The sequence below is a fragment of the Delphinapterus leucas genome, chromosome 9, assembly GCF_059928025.1.
Source record: "Delphinapterus leucas isolate spDelLeu-1000000601 "Yukka" chromosome 9, BTC_Dleu_Yukka2, whole genome shotgun sequence".
In the NCBI taxonomy this organism is placed as follows: domain Eukaryota; kingdom Metazoa; phylum Chordata; class Mammalia; order Artiodactyla; family Monodontidae; genus Delphinapterus; species Delphinapterus leucas.
Window position 1 is genome coordinate 82,488,524 of NC_143137.1, and position 16,273 is coordinate 82,504,796.

The 16,273-nt window shown below is 37.6% G+C and overlaps 1 protein-coding gene across 10 annotated transcripts in view; it reads right to left on the reverse strand.

The window, feature by feature from the left end:
* Positions 1-9,854: 9,854 nt before the first annotated feature.
* Positions 9,855-16,273, reverse strand: part of LOC111164621 (platelet glycoprotein 4) — a 148,467-nt gene continuing 142,048 nt past the window's right edge. For all 10 annotated transcript variants that reach the window (XM_022554389.3, XM_089917761.1, XM_022554383.3 and 7 more), the window contains 5 exons: positions 15,968-16,086; positions 14,934-15,007; positions 14,306-14,360; positions 13,330-13,494; positions 9,855-10,788 (listed from right to left, as the gene is read on the reverse strand). In XM_022554389.3, coding sequence (XP_022410097.1) covers positions 13,330-13,494; positions 14,306-14,360; positions 14,934-15,007; positions 15,968-16,086 — 413 coding nt within the window. In that variant the 3' untranslated portion in view covers positions 9,855-10,788. The remainder of the gene's footprint in view (positions 10,789-13,329; positions 13,495-14,305; positions 14,361-14,933; positions 15,008-15,967; positions 16,087-16,273) is intronic.

The following is a 16,273-nucleotide window of genomic DNA, read 5'->3' on the forward strand; positions in this document are numbered from 1 at the left end:
ACCATTTTCTTAATTGTTTTGGGTTTGTTATTATAGGTCTTTTCCTTCTCTTGTGTTTCTTGCCTAGAGAAGATCCTTTAGCATTTGTTGTAAAGGTGGTTTGGTGTTGCTGAATTGTTAGTTTTTGCTTGTCTGTAAAGGTTTTAGTTTCTCTGTTGAATCTGAATGAGATCCTTGCTGCGTAGAATAATCTTGGTTGTAGGTTTTTCCCTTTCATCAGTTTAAATATGTCCTGCCACTCCCTTCTGGCTTGCAGAGTTTCCACTGAATGATCAGCTGTTAACCTTATAGGGATTCCCTTGTGTGTTATTTGTTGTTTTTCCCTTGCTGCTTTTAATATGTTTTCTTTGTATTTAATTTTTGACAGTTTGATTAATATGTGTCTTGCGATGTTTCTCCTTGGATTTTCCAGTATGGGACTCTCTGTGATTCCTGGACTTGATTAACTATTTCCTTTCCCATATTCGGGAAGTTTTCAACTATAATCTCTTCAAATATTTTCTCAGTCCGTTTCTTTTTCTCTTCTTCTTCTGGAACCCCTATAATTCGAATGTTGGTGCGTTTAATGTTGTTCCAGAGGTCTCTGAGACTGTCCTCAGTTCTTTACATTCTTTTTTCTTTATTCTGCTCTGCAGTAGTTATTTCCACTATTTTATCTTCCAGGTCACTTATCGGTTCTTCTGTCTCAGTTATTCTGCTATTGATCCCATCTAGAGTATTTTTAATTTCATTTTTTGTGTTGTTCATCATTGCTTGTTTAATCTTTAGTTCTTCTAGGTCCTTGTTAAATATTTCTTGCATTTTTTCTCTTCTATTTCCAAGATTTTGGATCATCTTTACTATCATTATTCTGAATTCTTTTTCAGGTAGACTGCCTATTTCCTCTTCATTTGTTAGGTCTGGTGGGTTTTTATCTTGCTCCTTCATCTGCTGTGTGTTTTTCTGTCTTCTCATTTTGCTTCTCTTACTGTGTTTGGGGTCTCCTTTTTGCAGGCTGCAGGTTCGTAGTACCCTTTGTTTTTGGTGTCTGTCCCCCGTGGCTAAAGTTGGTTCAGTGGTTTGTGTAAGCTTTCTGGTGGACGGGATTAGTGCCTGTGTTCTGGTGTATGAGGCTGGATCTTGTCTTTCTGGTGGGCTGGTCCACATCTGGTGGTGTGTTTTGGGGTGTCTGTGGACTTATTATGATTTTAGGCAGCCTCTCTGCTAATGGGTGGGGTTGTGTTCCTGTCTTGCTAGTTGTTTGGCATAGGGTGTCCAGCACTGTAGCTTGCTGGTCGTTGAGTGAAGTTGGGTGCTGGTATAGAGATGGAGATCTCTGGGAGATTTTCGCCGTTTGATATTATGTGGAGCTGGGAGGTCTCTTGTGGAGCAGTGACCTAAAGTTGGCTCTCCCACCTCAGAGGAACAGCACTGACTCCTGGCTGCAGCACCAAAAGCCTTTCATCCACACGGCTCAGAATAAAAGGGAGAAAAAGTAGAAAGGAAGAGGATAAAATAAAAAGTTATTAAAATAAAAAATAATTATTAAGTAAAAAATTTTTTTAAATGAAAAACAAATGGATGGATAGAAGCCTAGTTCAAATGGTGAAAGCAGTGCTATACAGACAAAATCTCACACAGAAGCATACACATACACACTCACAAAAAGAGGAAAAGGGGAAAAAATAATAAATCTTGCTCTCAAAGTCCACCTCCTCAATTTGGGGTGATTCATTTTCTATTCATGTATTCCACAGATGCAGGGTAGATCAAGTTGATTGTGGAGCTTTAATCTGCTGCTTCTGAGGCTGCTGGGAGAGATTTCCCTTTCTCTTCTTCTTTCACACAGCTCCCGGGTCTCAACTTTGGATTTGGCCCCACCTCTGCATGTAGGTCACCAGAGGGCATCTCTTTTTCGCTCAGACAGGACGGGGTTAAAGGAGCAGCTGATTCGGGGGCTCTGGCTCACTCAGGCCGGGGGGAGGGAGGCGTGCGGATGCGCGCCGAGCCTGCAGTGGCAGAGGCCGGCGTAACATTGCAGCCTGAGGCGCACCGCACCGTGCATTCTCCCGGGAAAGTTGTCCCTGGATCCCGGGACCCTGTCAGTGGCGGGCTGCACAGGTTTCCCGGAAGGGAGGTGTGGATAGTGACCTGTGCTCGCACACAGGCTTCTTGGTGGCAGCAGCAGCAGCCTTAGCGTCTCATGCCCGTCTCTGGGGTGCGCGCTGATTGCCGCGGCTCGCGCCCATCTCTGGAGCTCCTTTAAGCAGCGCTCTTAATCCCCTCTCCTTGTGCACCAGGAAACGAAGAGGGAAGAAAAAAATCTCTTGCCTCTTCGGCAGGTCCAGACTTTTCCCTGGACTCCCTCCTGGCTAGCCGTGGCGCACTAACCCGCTGCAGGCTGTGTTCTCGCCGCCAACCCCAGTCCTCTCCCTGCGCTCCAACCGAAGCCCGAGCCTCAGCTCCCAGCCCCCGCCCGCCTCGGCAGGTGAGCAGACAAGCCTCTCGGGCTGGTGAGTGCCGGTCGGCCCTGATCCTCTGTACGGGAATCTCTCCGCTGTTCCCTCCGCACCCCTGTTGCTGCACTCTCCTCCGCAGCTCCGAAATTTTCCCCTCCGCCACCCACAGTCTCCGCCCGTGAAGGAGTTTCCTAGTGCGTGGAAACCTTTCCTCCTTCACAGCTCCCTCCCACTGGTGCAGGTCCCGTCCCTATCCTTTTGTCTCTGTTTATTCTTTTTTCTTTTGCCCTACCCTGGTACGTAGGGACTTTCTTGCCTTTTGGGAAGTCTGAGGTCTTCTGCCAGCGTTCCGTAGGTGTTCTGTAGGAACTGTTCCACGTGTAGATGTATTTCTGATGTATTTGTGGGGAGGAAGGTGATCTCCATGTCTTACTCCTCCGCCATCTTGAAAGTCTCCTCCAAAGTACTTTAAAACGTGCTTTCTTAGATTTTTTTTCTCGGTGTTGAATTTCTCATTGTGTTGTCTTGAATTCGGTGAGCTTCTTTATGACCATTACTTTGAACTTTTTATCAGGTAAATTACTTATCTCCATTTCATGAATGTTTTTTCCTCACGTTCTACCTTATTCTTTTCTGGGGAATATATTCCTTTACTTCTTTATTTTGCCTTTCTCTCTGTGTTGGTTTCTATGCATGAGATGTAATAGCCATCTCTCCCAGTCTTAAAGGATTGGTCTTGAGTAGGAGATGAGCCATATTGTTCATCTGTGCCCTAGCTCTTGATTTTCTCTCACACCTTTGTGAGTGTCCAAGCAGCCTATTTTATTTTTAATAGCTCAAAGTAATTGCAGGTGTGCAAGACCTGTCATTCTCCCAAATAGGAGGAACTCATTGAGCACTTTTATTCAGGCTGATTGGAAGCAGTACCTTAGGCTGCAACTTTTAAATTATGTTCATTTATACTGTCTGGTGGGATCACAGATTTATGCTCTTTTGGCCTCCAAAACCAAGTGTTTTGGAGGTGTGCCCTGGGTGGCAGTTGAAAAAAATCAGGGCACCAAACAAGTTAAAATAGTTCTTTTCTGGGAGTTACCAGTGAGATATAGTGAGGCAGAGGAAGAACAGAGATGGCATTCACCAGCTTATGTTCGCTGAGAGTATCTCCATAGGACTCTAGATATATGCCAATCCTGAAGCCTGCCCCTCCGGTCAAAGCTCCAAGTCAAGCAAAAACAGCTCCTTCACAGAAAGAATGGGAGTGTTTCAGTCTGTTGTTTGTGCAGTGTCCTCGGCATGGTAGTGTGCCAGGAACTGTCTTATTGTTAGAGTCCCATGAGACTCGGGAACACAAGGCCCTCTGGCCTCCAGAGCCAGGTGATCAAGGGGTATCCCCTGGGAAGCACCCTCCAAACCCAGGGCACCAGATGTAAAAACTGGATCACCAAATGTGTGTAAAACTCCCCTCTGTGATATACTTGCTCTCCTTCACGCTGCAGAGCATGAGTGTGAAATTGGCATCTGTTGGCTGGAGTGAGGCATAAGGGGAGCATAAGCTCAGTGTCCAAGTTGCGACAGGGGAGGTGGCACCTGCCTGATGGAGCAAAGCAGAAGAAGAGTGTGAAGATGGTGTCACCAGCCTCTGTCCCCAGAAAGTATCCCAGCACACCCCTATGTGTGTGTCAGGTGAGATGCTTGTCCCTCAGTCTGAGATTTTAAGGTTAGCAAATGAGCCTCTTTCATATACAGTCTGGGTGCCTCTGGTTCTGCTGCTTCTGTACCTGGCCCTGGGGGAGGTGAGTCTGAGCATGTGAGCCCTTTGACTGAGTCATTTCTGAGTTTGTTATACCTTTGTGGGTCTCGTGGTTGCAAGATCTATTGGCTTTCAGACCGAGATGTTTTGGGGACTCATGTCTCAGGTGTACATATTAAAAGTTAGGGTGCCCAATGTGGGGTTCAGACTCTTTGCTCCTCAGGGAGAAGCTCCGGGTTAAGTTTCCTCCTGAATGTTTCTTGCCAATGGCAACATTGGGTCTCAGCCTCTCCTACCTGCTTCGATGTGGGGTTTTTTCTCATTTGCTCTATGTGTAGGAATTGCTCAGCTAGTTTTTAGTTTATTCAGAGAAAATTGTTCCTTATGTTGCTGTAGATTTGAAGTGTGTGTGGGAGAAGGTGAGTTCAGGATCTTCCTATGTTGCCATCGATTCAACTGGAACCAGAGCTTATGTTATTCAGTAATAGCATAAATAATGCAGCAAATAACACATGTCAATGAGAAATTATTTGTGGAAGAAGTTTCTGAATCCTAGTGACTCAACTGCCCATTCAGTTGGTTACTCTATTGATACACCTCCTTATACTTCTGTAGACATGCTACATGTGTGCTGGTGGCAGGCTGGGGTGGGAAGGGAATGGGGGATGGGCAAAAGGAAGTGGCTGACTATCAATACAGATAATTCTCACAATCTTATAGGACCTTTAATTTTAAATGATTATTCATATATCTATGGGGAAATACATAACATTAACATGTGATGATATTTCAAACAAGTTCCAGAAAAGAGAAAATTTTTAGAATTCTGTTCCCCAGTCTATATCAAAAGCTGAAGATATTTAACACTTTCTCACGAACCATATTTCCATTTTAGGATGGTTCCTTGGACGTCTCCAATAACTAAATTCTCTTCTTTAGTACTTAGGACGTGGAGTTTATAAAACTACCTGCTACTAATTACGTATTCTTTCATGTAGGCCCATCTTTTCATAATGACCATATTCCTCAACTGTGTAGACTGAGGGTAGGATTAGAGCAGAACAGTAGCTGTCAACTTGGTTCTTTGAGCCTAGATAGTTCCAAGCTCAGTTCTCTCCTCCACACTGGGCTTATTTATTCTTCTATAACTTCATAGATACTCATTCTCTGGAAATAAACCCTCATCTTTGTATTGTCCCCCCTTGCCCCTGCTCCTTACCCCTTTCTAGACATCCTCCAAGCAAGCAATCCCGCCCATTATTTTGCCCAGAGTAAAGCTCCATAGCTGTTAATATATTCCTTATAACTTATATAATATGTAAAACTCCTGGATGCTGTAGAGTCCCTTTATTCAAGTGGATAATTTCCATCTCAGATAAATTCTGGGGAATATCTCCAGTCTTAATATTCCTTACCTGCCCTGAGCTATCTCCTACTTCACATGCAGTAAATATGTGATCAAAGAACACATTCCAGAAAATTCAGAGAGAAGAGTTACTTTCACTTCACCCTCTACCCTGGCAAATAGATTAGCTCTATTACCATCTGAAAATAGCATGTACAAGCTCAACAGGGCAAATGAGAAAGCTTAGTGGAACATTTATAGCAAATTGTCAAGCGAGATGACGTTCCTCTCATCTCAGTATGCTTATATAGCTTTGCTCTCTTAAGTTGTTCTGTTAATAAATCTAATACCAGCAACCAGTCAAATAAAACTTTTTTACACAGGTAGTCTGATTTCAATATGACTTAAATCTGGACTTCTCGAATTTTCTTGTGTATAGAAATCGCTTTGGTATCCTATTAAACTACAGATTCTGATTCAGTAGTACTAGGATAGAACCTGAGATTCTGCATTTTTAACAAGTTCACAGGTGATGCTGAGGCACCTGATTCAGATTTCACATAATAAAGGAAACAAGACTTTAAAACATTTATATTTGTCCTAACTACATCAGAGTTCCCCTTCATGAGTGTGTAGAATGGAGCATTTCTGAAATGTGTGAGTATAAGCTTACTAGCATCTGAGAACAGCTGGGAAAAGAAAATAGGAGTTAATATGTCAATAACTCATGCACAGGCAGAAACAGCTAATATACAATTATAGTATTAATATCAAACAACATTGATGTCAAACGCATTCAAAAATTATAAATGAAAAGCAAATCATTATTCTAATAAAGGAAGTTTTTATTTTCACCAGTGTTTGAAAATGCAGCTACCTTTGAACCAGGGAAGAAAAAAGTAGAGTTTGCCTGTATGTATTTGATACCAATATTAAACACTAACTCACTTTTAGTTCATTAGCTCAGCCTGCTACAAATAACTCAGAAAAACAATCATAGGTAATTCTGTCAGTGTATGCAGAAAAGGGTAATGGACAGTGATTCTTTTTTTTTTTTAACATCTTTATTGGATTATAATTACTTTACAGTGGTGTGTTAGTTTTTGCTTTATAACAAAGTGAATCAGCTATACGTATACATATATCCCCATATCCCCTCACTCTTGCTTCTCCCTCCCACCCTCCCTATCCCACTCCTCTAGGTGGTCACAAAGCACTGAGCTGATCTCCCTGTGCTATGCGGCTGCTTCCCACTAGCTATCTATTTTACATTTGGTAGTGTATATATGTCCATGCCACTCTCTTGCTTCGTCCCAGCTTACCCTTCCCCCTTCCCATGTCCTCAAGACAATTCTCTACGTCTGTGTCTTTATTTCTGACCTTTTTTTTTTTTTAGATTCCATATATATGTGTTAGCATACGGTATTTGTTTTTCTCTTTCTGACTTCCTTCACTCTGTATGACAGACTCTAGGTCCATCCACCTCACCACAAATAACTCAATTTCGTTTCTTTTTATGGCTGAGTAATATTCCATTGTATATATGTGTCACATCTTCTTTATCCATTCATCTGTTGATGGACACTTAGGTTACTTCCATGTCCTGGCTGTTGTAAATAGTGCTGCAATGAACATAATGGTACATGACTCTTTTTGAATTATGGTTTTCTCAGGGTATATGCTCAGTAGTGGGATTGCTGGGTCATATGGTAGTTCTATTTGTAGTTTTTTAAGGAACCTCCATACTGTTCTCCATAGTGGCTGTATCAATTTACATTCCCACCAACAGTGCAAGAGTGTTCCTTTTTCTCCACACCCTCTCCAGCATTTGTTGGTTCTAGATTTTTTTGATAATGGCCATTCTGACTGGTGTGAGGTGATACCTCATTGTAGTTTTGATTTGCATTTCTCTAATGATTAGTGATGCTGAGCATCCTTTCATGTGTTTGTTGGCAATCTGTATATCTTCTTTGGAGAAATGTCTGTTTAGGTCTTCTGCCCATTTTGGGATTGGGTTGTTCGTTTATTTGATATTGAGCTGCATGAGCTGTTTGTACATTTTGGAGATTAGTCCTTTGTCAGTTGCTTCATTTGCAAATATTTTCTCCCATTCTGAGGGTTGTCTTTTGGTCTTGATTATGGTTTCCTTTGCTGTGCAAAAGCTTTGAAGTTTCATTAGGTCCCATTTGTTTATTTTTGTTTTTATTTCCATTTCTCTAGGAGGTGGGTGAAAAAGGATCTTGCTGTGATTTATGTCATAGAGTGTTCTGCCTATGTTTTCCTCTAAGCGCTTTATAGTGTCTGGCCTTATATTTAGGTTTTTAATCCATTTTGAGTTTATTTTTGTGTGTGGTGTTAGGGAGTGTTCTAATTTCATTCTTTTACATGTAGCTGTCCAGTTTTCCCAGCACCACTTATTGAAGAGGCTGTCTTTTCTCCATTGTGTATTCTTGCCTTCTTTATCAAAAATAAGGTGACCATATGTACACGGGTTTATCTCTGGGCTTTCTGTCCTGTTTCATTGATCTATATTTCTGTTTTTGTGCCAGTACCATATTGTCTTGATTACTGTAGCTTTGTAGTATAGTCTGAAGTCCAGTGATTCTTTAAGTGGAGTTGTAGATGGGCCAGAAAGGGCAGATGAAGAGAGAGCAGCCACCGTGTCTCTAATACATAGAACTTCAACCAGAAACACTAAAGTAAGAGGTGGAACACACCTGCAACAAATTCCAGCTCCGAAGATGATTATTATGTAGCTCAGACATTGATAATGGGTTAAGATTGACAGATTATTGCATATGTAAAAATCTAATGTATAGCTAGGTTTTTTTTTTTCCTGAAATGATACCCCCTTTACCTCTTTCTGAGAACTAAAAGCTTTATAGATTGTTCTCTTTCTTCATGTACTTGTCAGCAACAATAAGCCTCAACCCATTTTAAGATGCTGTAGACTCTCTAATTTATGTTAACCCGTTTGTAGATGCTATACATTTTCAAACCTAAGTTTTGAACACCAATAGTTTTGTGGTGATTAAACAATTTTGAATGAAAATATGCCTCTCTAAAATATGGGGTAGTTTTTCTACAAAACAAAGCAAATTCATCCTTGTGTACAATTACACTTTCTCTGGGGCAATCAGCAGGTCAACGTTTAATGCATTCCCAAAAAGTGCTCCACTCCCACCTCAGCATGTGCACGTGGGCACGCACACACATATCCAAACCCATTTTTCACATAAATAAATCTATCTCCCATTTTTTTAAAGCAAGTATTATACTTTCTACTGGGCATTTTTAATGTGTTTCACTTATCTCTGTGTATGGATTTTTTCCTCTGCATAATTTATAGAATTCAGGGAAAATACGGTGAGGAATGATAATGATTAGAATATACATGTATTTAGTTGAACGGTACTAAAGACATATAAGTCAAAACCTTTTTACTGATACCCAAATACTATGGAGGTGCATTCCTGTATGAAGAGTTAAAATCTGAGTCACTGATTGGTTATGCAATTCTACCATGAGGTGGATATGTAATTTCTCAACCAATTCTTTTGAACAGTTTCTACTTTACATCGTTCAGCCCTACTTAGTTTAAGATTTAAAGAAGTATCCTTTATATTCCTCCTTGATCAACATGTCCACAAATATCCTAATACGGCAAAAGTAGACTCAAGTATCAGAAGAGGATGTTTAGGATCTCATCTGTCTATATCTTAGGGGGATACTTTTTTCTGTTGCCAATAAATGAGAGGACATTATTACATCAGTATGTTTTGAGTAGCTTCAGATTTTCAAAAGATCCTTCTGAACTGGTGGTATCTTGGTTTGGGGTTTTCAGTATTTACCCTGGCAGCTAACATGAGGAGATTAATTACTCTTGATTTTAGTATCTCAACAAACCAGTTACTAATAATTTATCCTAGAAACCTCTGTGTATAAAACACAAACAGAATGTGGTCCACCTTTCCTTTCTATGGGGAGCCTTTTTAGGGGGCCTAGTGCTCTCTGCCATAAGTGAACCCCTGCTGACGAAAGTGGTTACGTAACAATATATCTTCTAATAAAAAGGAAAGATCCTTCATAGTCTAGACTTTAAGTACTACAACTCTAAAGCATGCCCAAGTATCTTTTTATTTCCTTTTCCCCCAACTAGCTCAAAAAATTACCTAAGGAAAAAGTAGTCAAGGTTGAATTTAGAAATGTTTCAGAAGGAAATGTAGATGCATAAAGAATTAAAAATTCAGATAGAATGCATAAGTCAGAAAACTAGAGTAAATATTTTGTGACACAACAGGAACCAGGCAAAGCACAGGAATTTAAGGAAGAACATCTTTTAATGTTTGAAACCAGTCTTTCTGTGGTGACTATAAAAGCAAGAAGTACCACAACAAATAACTATGAATGGACGTTCTACTCTTTGTAATCTCCCACACAATAATTTCTGTATTATCATTTACATCTCTTAATACTAGCACAGCATTCTGAAGTTGCCAAGCATAAGTTGTATACAACTGAGTGAAAAGATCAAAGTCTACTCAGATTTCCAAAAGAACTGCAGAACATGGAAAAATGACAGTCCCAAAAATGTCCATTTGTATGATCATTGACAAAAATATACGCCCATATTGTTATAAACAGCATGGTTATAGTGCCTACTGATGCTGTACAAAGGATTCCATAGAGAAAGAAACTTAAGTAATGTATAATAAATGGTTCATAGGCCAGTCATTTAGTTTCCATTTTTAAACGTCTTTCAAAATGGCTCATGCTCATGAAATGCAATGTCCTGACAGTCCTGGGGTCTGTGTATTGCAGGGACACTGATGAGGGTAGTGATGTTTTTCCCTTTGATGAGGACGACAAGAGTTCAGGGTCCAGGATTTGTTTAGAACATCCACCCCTTTTCTGAATTTAGCAAAAGGGAACCAATCAGCGAATCAGTACCAAATAAAAATAACTGGATCATGCTGAAGCCACATCTGTAGAAACTGAAATCCATTCCATTGTGAACATGTTGAATTTTAAAAGTTACTGCTTTTTGTTCAAAGTGTGGATTTTAATGACATCTTAATAATCCTTTAGAAACGTGCTGCTGCTGCTCAGTGCAGAGAACAAAAGTGCCGCCAGTTCTTCAACTGTAAGATAAGGTGTGTTTTGCAAACATAAAGCATATTAAATCTTCATTTTGTAGGTCGATATTAAGAAAGGTCCTCATGTAGCTGGTGCATAAATGTCGACTCATTTGCTTCCTGGAAAGCAGAAGAAAGGTAAGTACTTATCAGAAAGTCGTGGAAAAATAAAACAGGTAATATTCAAATTCTAAATACTGAGGATGTCATGTTTTCTAGTAATTAGCCCAATTTCTCAAGCTGCAGAGAAAAATTCTCTGATGAACTTCATGGATAAGGCAATTATTTTCCCATTCCAGGATACATGGAAGGCTGCTTCCCAGCTCTCAAGAGCTGCGCGTGGCCAGATAAGGAGGGGTAGCTCGTTAAATCTGCTCTGGGTGAGCGTTTCCACTCTTTGCTGTCCCTTCAGACCATCCTCCATTTAGCGGTGTATATACTGCTACTTTCGAAAGGACTATTGGCTTACTCTCTTTGTGATTCATTGAGTAAAAGCACACCTTAGCTCCACCATCTTTGCTTTACTCCCTCTTGTACATCCATCTCCTTATTTTTCAATTGTTTATAAATCTTCCCAGAGGCATAATTATTATAATATTCGAAACTGAAGCTTGTTTAAGGAAATCTATATCTGTGATTCTTCTAAACCTAGTAAATCAAGTAATCTACAGAGAACAGTGTTCTTCTCTATTTGTATAGAAAAGAAAACAGACATATCATTGTGTAAAGAGCAGTAACTTTTCCTTGTAACAGTCAAAGTTTAAGCCAAGTCAATATACTTGTTTAAGCCAAGTCAATATACTTGTTGATAAAGACACTCTAGAAAGTTTTCAATCTTTCACCTTAATTTAGCCACATAGAGACCCAAGATATTGGACATTCAGGGCTCATTAAGCACTGATGAAATAGATCATATAGTTTTAATAATAGAGAATAGTATCAGAAAATTTTTACAACTACTATATACTTCATTTTGAAAAGCATATTCTCCCACTACAACAAGGTTTTGTTGTAAATTGGCTTTTCAGTGAATGATCTCTTCTATCTATTATATAAATGGTCATATGAAGAAGTACTTTGTTTAATCATAACTCATTTGTTACTGGACTGATGATAGGTCTTAATAGTGATGCCGTATTTCCTTTATTTATTATAATGTGAATGTATTAAGTCAGCATTTTGAATACATTCTGTCCAAAATGATTGTAGGCAGAATTGTTCCGTCTTCTTTTCAGGGAATAAATATAGGCTGAAAACATCAGAGCAAAAGATGGAGTTGCCTTCCTCTCAATCTCACACACAAAAAATATTGGTCCCAAAATGCCACTTCATTGTTTTTAATCTTCAATTTGACTGATTCACATTTTGAAAATGGATAATTTTGCAGTTAAAATTTACAATTTTCTGGAACGTCTCCAAAAGATAGAAGGATGATGATGGATCCATGGCTATTGGAAACTCATAAAATTTTATTAGGGATTAGTTGTGATAATTCATGTAAAATATTTAGCATGATTTTGGCACATTAAGAAGGTCAATAATTATCAGTGGCAGCTCCAGAATTTCTATATAAGACAGCTTACGGTCAACAGCCTGATTGAAAGTAGAGTAAGAAGACTTGTTTTGAAATTGTAATTTTTCATAGCAAGTGTATTGCTTTTATTTAGATTCCACTTTTTTTTTTTGATGTTCCCGGAAAGGAAGGGTGCATGGAAGCTATGGGTAAGTGGAAAATCACCCCCCCCCGCCCCCTCAGGCCGTACCAATGTCACATATGATCATTAAAGAAAGGCTTCCATTTAGGAAAGATAGGGTCAGACATTCATTCCTCTATGTACAAGGGGGCACAGGCACTAATGTCTAAAACACAGAGGCCTGAACCATCTCTTATCTGTCCACATTTACCTGATTTTTCCTGTAAACTCTGAGTAATTTGGTTTCACTATGTTGAACTATTTTTGTCTCTATTTTCTTGTACTGTTGTATTCAGTTCTAGCTCCTGAATTGTAATCATTCATCAGGGCTTCCACATCATGATTTTGGACAGCATGTCTATATGCAGCAACTCTGTCTTAATATGCTATCTTCATTTTACAACAGCATATTTTTATCTTATCTATATCCTTTATTGAGTTTTTAATTCTCATTAATTTTTAGCTTATCTAATCTAAATTTTCCTTTTTATTTTCTTTTCCTTTGTAAATTTCAGTCTCCCCTAATATCTACCATTTTCAGTTTCACATACCCTTTCCTAGTCAGAGATATATTAAATTAATTATTATTTGTGATTTTTTAAAATAACTAGCTAGAAATAATCAAGAAATAAAATTTAGTACATGTACAGCTATTGTGCAACATTCTAACTTTTCAAAGGTGACAATTTCATAATTTAGCCCAGTCCTCCCAGAATAAAGATGAAATGTCGTGATCTGCTTAATATTAATAGGCCTTATTACTCATTCAGGCTTTGTTTATAATTTACATTAAGCAACTCAAAACTTCAAGGATGTGTTAAAAATGCTAGATGACTAGACATATCCAGAAATATTTGCAGCCTAGTTTATAACCTCTTTTTGATAAAATGAAAACAAGTAATATATAAACAAGTAATATATAAACTAATGTCATTAAAGCCGTATATAATTTTTGTTATATACTTACTTAATTTACTCTCTTTGATCGGCGTGCACAGTATGAAATCATAAAAACAATAAACATCACCACACCAACACTGAGTAAGGTAATTTCTACCAGGCCAAGGAGGTTTATTTTTCCAGTCACTTGACTTCTGAACATTTCTGCCTTCTCATCACCAATGGTACCAGTCTGTAATCAAGTTAATAAATAACGTTATTTGGTTAGATTTGGGAACAAAATACTCAACTCTCCACTTAAGTGTATCACTCTTTTTTTGAAACACCGCATAGATGTTAGTCATCTTTATCTGTAAGACAAGCCAATGGAATTCCCTTTGCATGCATGTCAAAGAAGGCAATAAATGCCAAGGTAGAATATTTAGAGAGAGAAATATAATCTTCCTCCCTTGAAACATGTCAGCTAGCATTCTTCAATATACTGATTTCATTGATAAATACAATGGTCTTACTGGAATATTCTCCAGTTTTCTGAAGGTTGTTTCCTAGTGGCAGAGGAAAATGCCAAGGGTCAACAGTTTTCTTCCTCTAAAGGCTTATACAGTTCATTTCCTAACTAATCAGTTCCCTGATTTGTACTAAAAATATCTTGTCAGGCACTAGATAGACTGCCTACATCTACTCTAACCTGGTTTTTATAAGTTTGGTTGGCTTTTATTAGCACTACAACATTCACATGGAGTTATTTGGAGTTACACGTTTGCATGACTCTTTCCTAACATACGCATTATGACAGGAAAAATTGTTTAATAAACATTATGAAAATAAGAACACTGAAATCTAACATAAGCGTGATACTTCTGTGTGATTTGGTACTCTCAAAATAATTATTATATAATTAATACTATATAAATCTCCCATATATGCAATGGAAACACAAGTTCAAATACTATATATGTGTATTCAGTTTTCAAACATCAAAAGCTTTTTCTATCTACCAAGAAGTTTACTGTTTTTAGTGACTAAGAAATAAAAATACTAACCTCATTAAGCCAAAGAATAGGCACAAAATAGTTCTGCTTCAGACCCTTTAACGCTCTGTAATAAACATTGAAAATAATTATGAATATATATAATAATATACCACCTATATATGACAGAAATGTTAATAATTATTAGTGAAAATAAATTTTCAGAAATTAGCTGCTCTTGAAACTTGGTTAAGTACCTTGATGTTTGTTCCCTGTAGTGAATCATTTAAATTTTAATACGGCTGTTTCTCAGACATCTTTCACTCTTATAAATCTTTCTAATACACATTTCTAATTAGACTGACTTTTCCTAAGCATATGTTTTGTCCTTTCAAAAAATTATACCCAGGAAACTAAAATATGAATGCTAGAAACTATTCTCTTGAAAATATTTGGACAGCTAGCAAAATGAGCAGTGCCACAAATACTCATTCCAAAATATGTGTAAATACCATTACAATACACACTAGATATAATTCTAAATTACAAATGAAAGTTATAAGCATTTAGTAATCATTTAATGACATAAAGCCAAATAGAAGGTGAAAGTTTTATTATTTCCACTTCCTGTCATAGATATACCCACATTCTTACAAGGAGGTAGTAAAAATCATAATGAAACTTTTTCCAAGGGACTCACTCAATTTTTCTTGCTGGCTTGACCAATATGTTGATCTGCAGCCGTTTTGCAAATCGTAAGGTAAATCCAGTTATCTAAAAAGAGGACAAACTAAAAAATTACCAACTTATTTTAAAAACATTCTTTTATAATATCCAAAACTTATTTTTACTGTTATGTAGAACCTAAGGTGAAACTGTTGTACTTAAAACTTGTGAAATTTATTAAATAATTAATTGGACTTATTAAATATTACATACAAAACTGTCCATAATTACATTTTATGTGTATATGCCTGTGTGTATACAGATGTATACACACATGCGTATATATGTGCACGCACGCACACACAATTTTTTGCCCAAACTACTGTCAAGGTTTTAGTTAGATTTTTGATTTTTATCTGAACTGGTTTTGGGGAATCAACAACAACAACAGTAGTGAAACGTAGAACTCATGTAGTCAGTTTAAATCCTGAACTATATATTGTCAAATATATATTCAGTCAGAATCCATGTATCATCCGTATAATTATAATGCTACTTCCGTCATTATTTAAACTGAAACATGACTACTAAAATCCTGGCATTTCATTTAACTGTTGACAAGGGAATATTAAAATAAAAGGTAAAACTGTTACACTATAGGAAATTTAGTAGATTTTTTTACACTAAGTATATCATAGATCTTGCCTCAAATGCACATATACCCATAAAACTTCTTTAATCCCTCATAGTCTACAGTGTCCCTTCATGTAAGCAATACTTGCAGATAAGTATAAAAGAAGCATAAAAGAGTACCTTATACCAAATTGTTTTAAACTGATTAGAATCATTTCCATCATTGTTATTCCTGACCTTTGCTGAAAAACTAAAATTACCTTGACATTTCATAAGCAACAATAGGAAGAAATCAACGTAATTTTCATTGAAATAAAAGTAATTTATCAAGATTGTGATACAATAAATATCAATAAATGTGATTGACAAAAGGAGAGAATTTAATTTTTCCTTCATTTTTAGAAAACAAATGCGATAAATAATGTATTTGCTTACAGGTTCAACATCTAAGTACGTGCTGTGTTCTTCTTCATTTGGACTTAAGCCTTCAATAGGTTGTGAAATTTCAGGACTTGCATATAGAAAATGAGGAAGTGAAATATACACAGGTTTTCCTGAAAACAAGGTTTAAGAGACAATTGGGATAAATTGTTTTCCTCATTTCATATACCACTTAGGAAAGACTTCCTTGAAAATAAAGCTTTTTAAGTTAGAAAGAGAAATGCATAAAGTTGGCTTTGAATACTAACTGGGAGATGAGGGTGAGGGAAAATTATTATATCTGATTGCTTTTTGATCAGA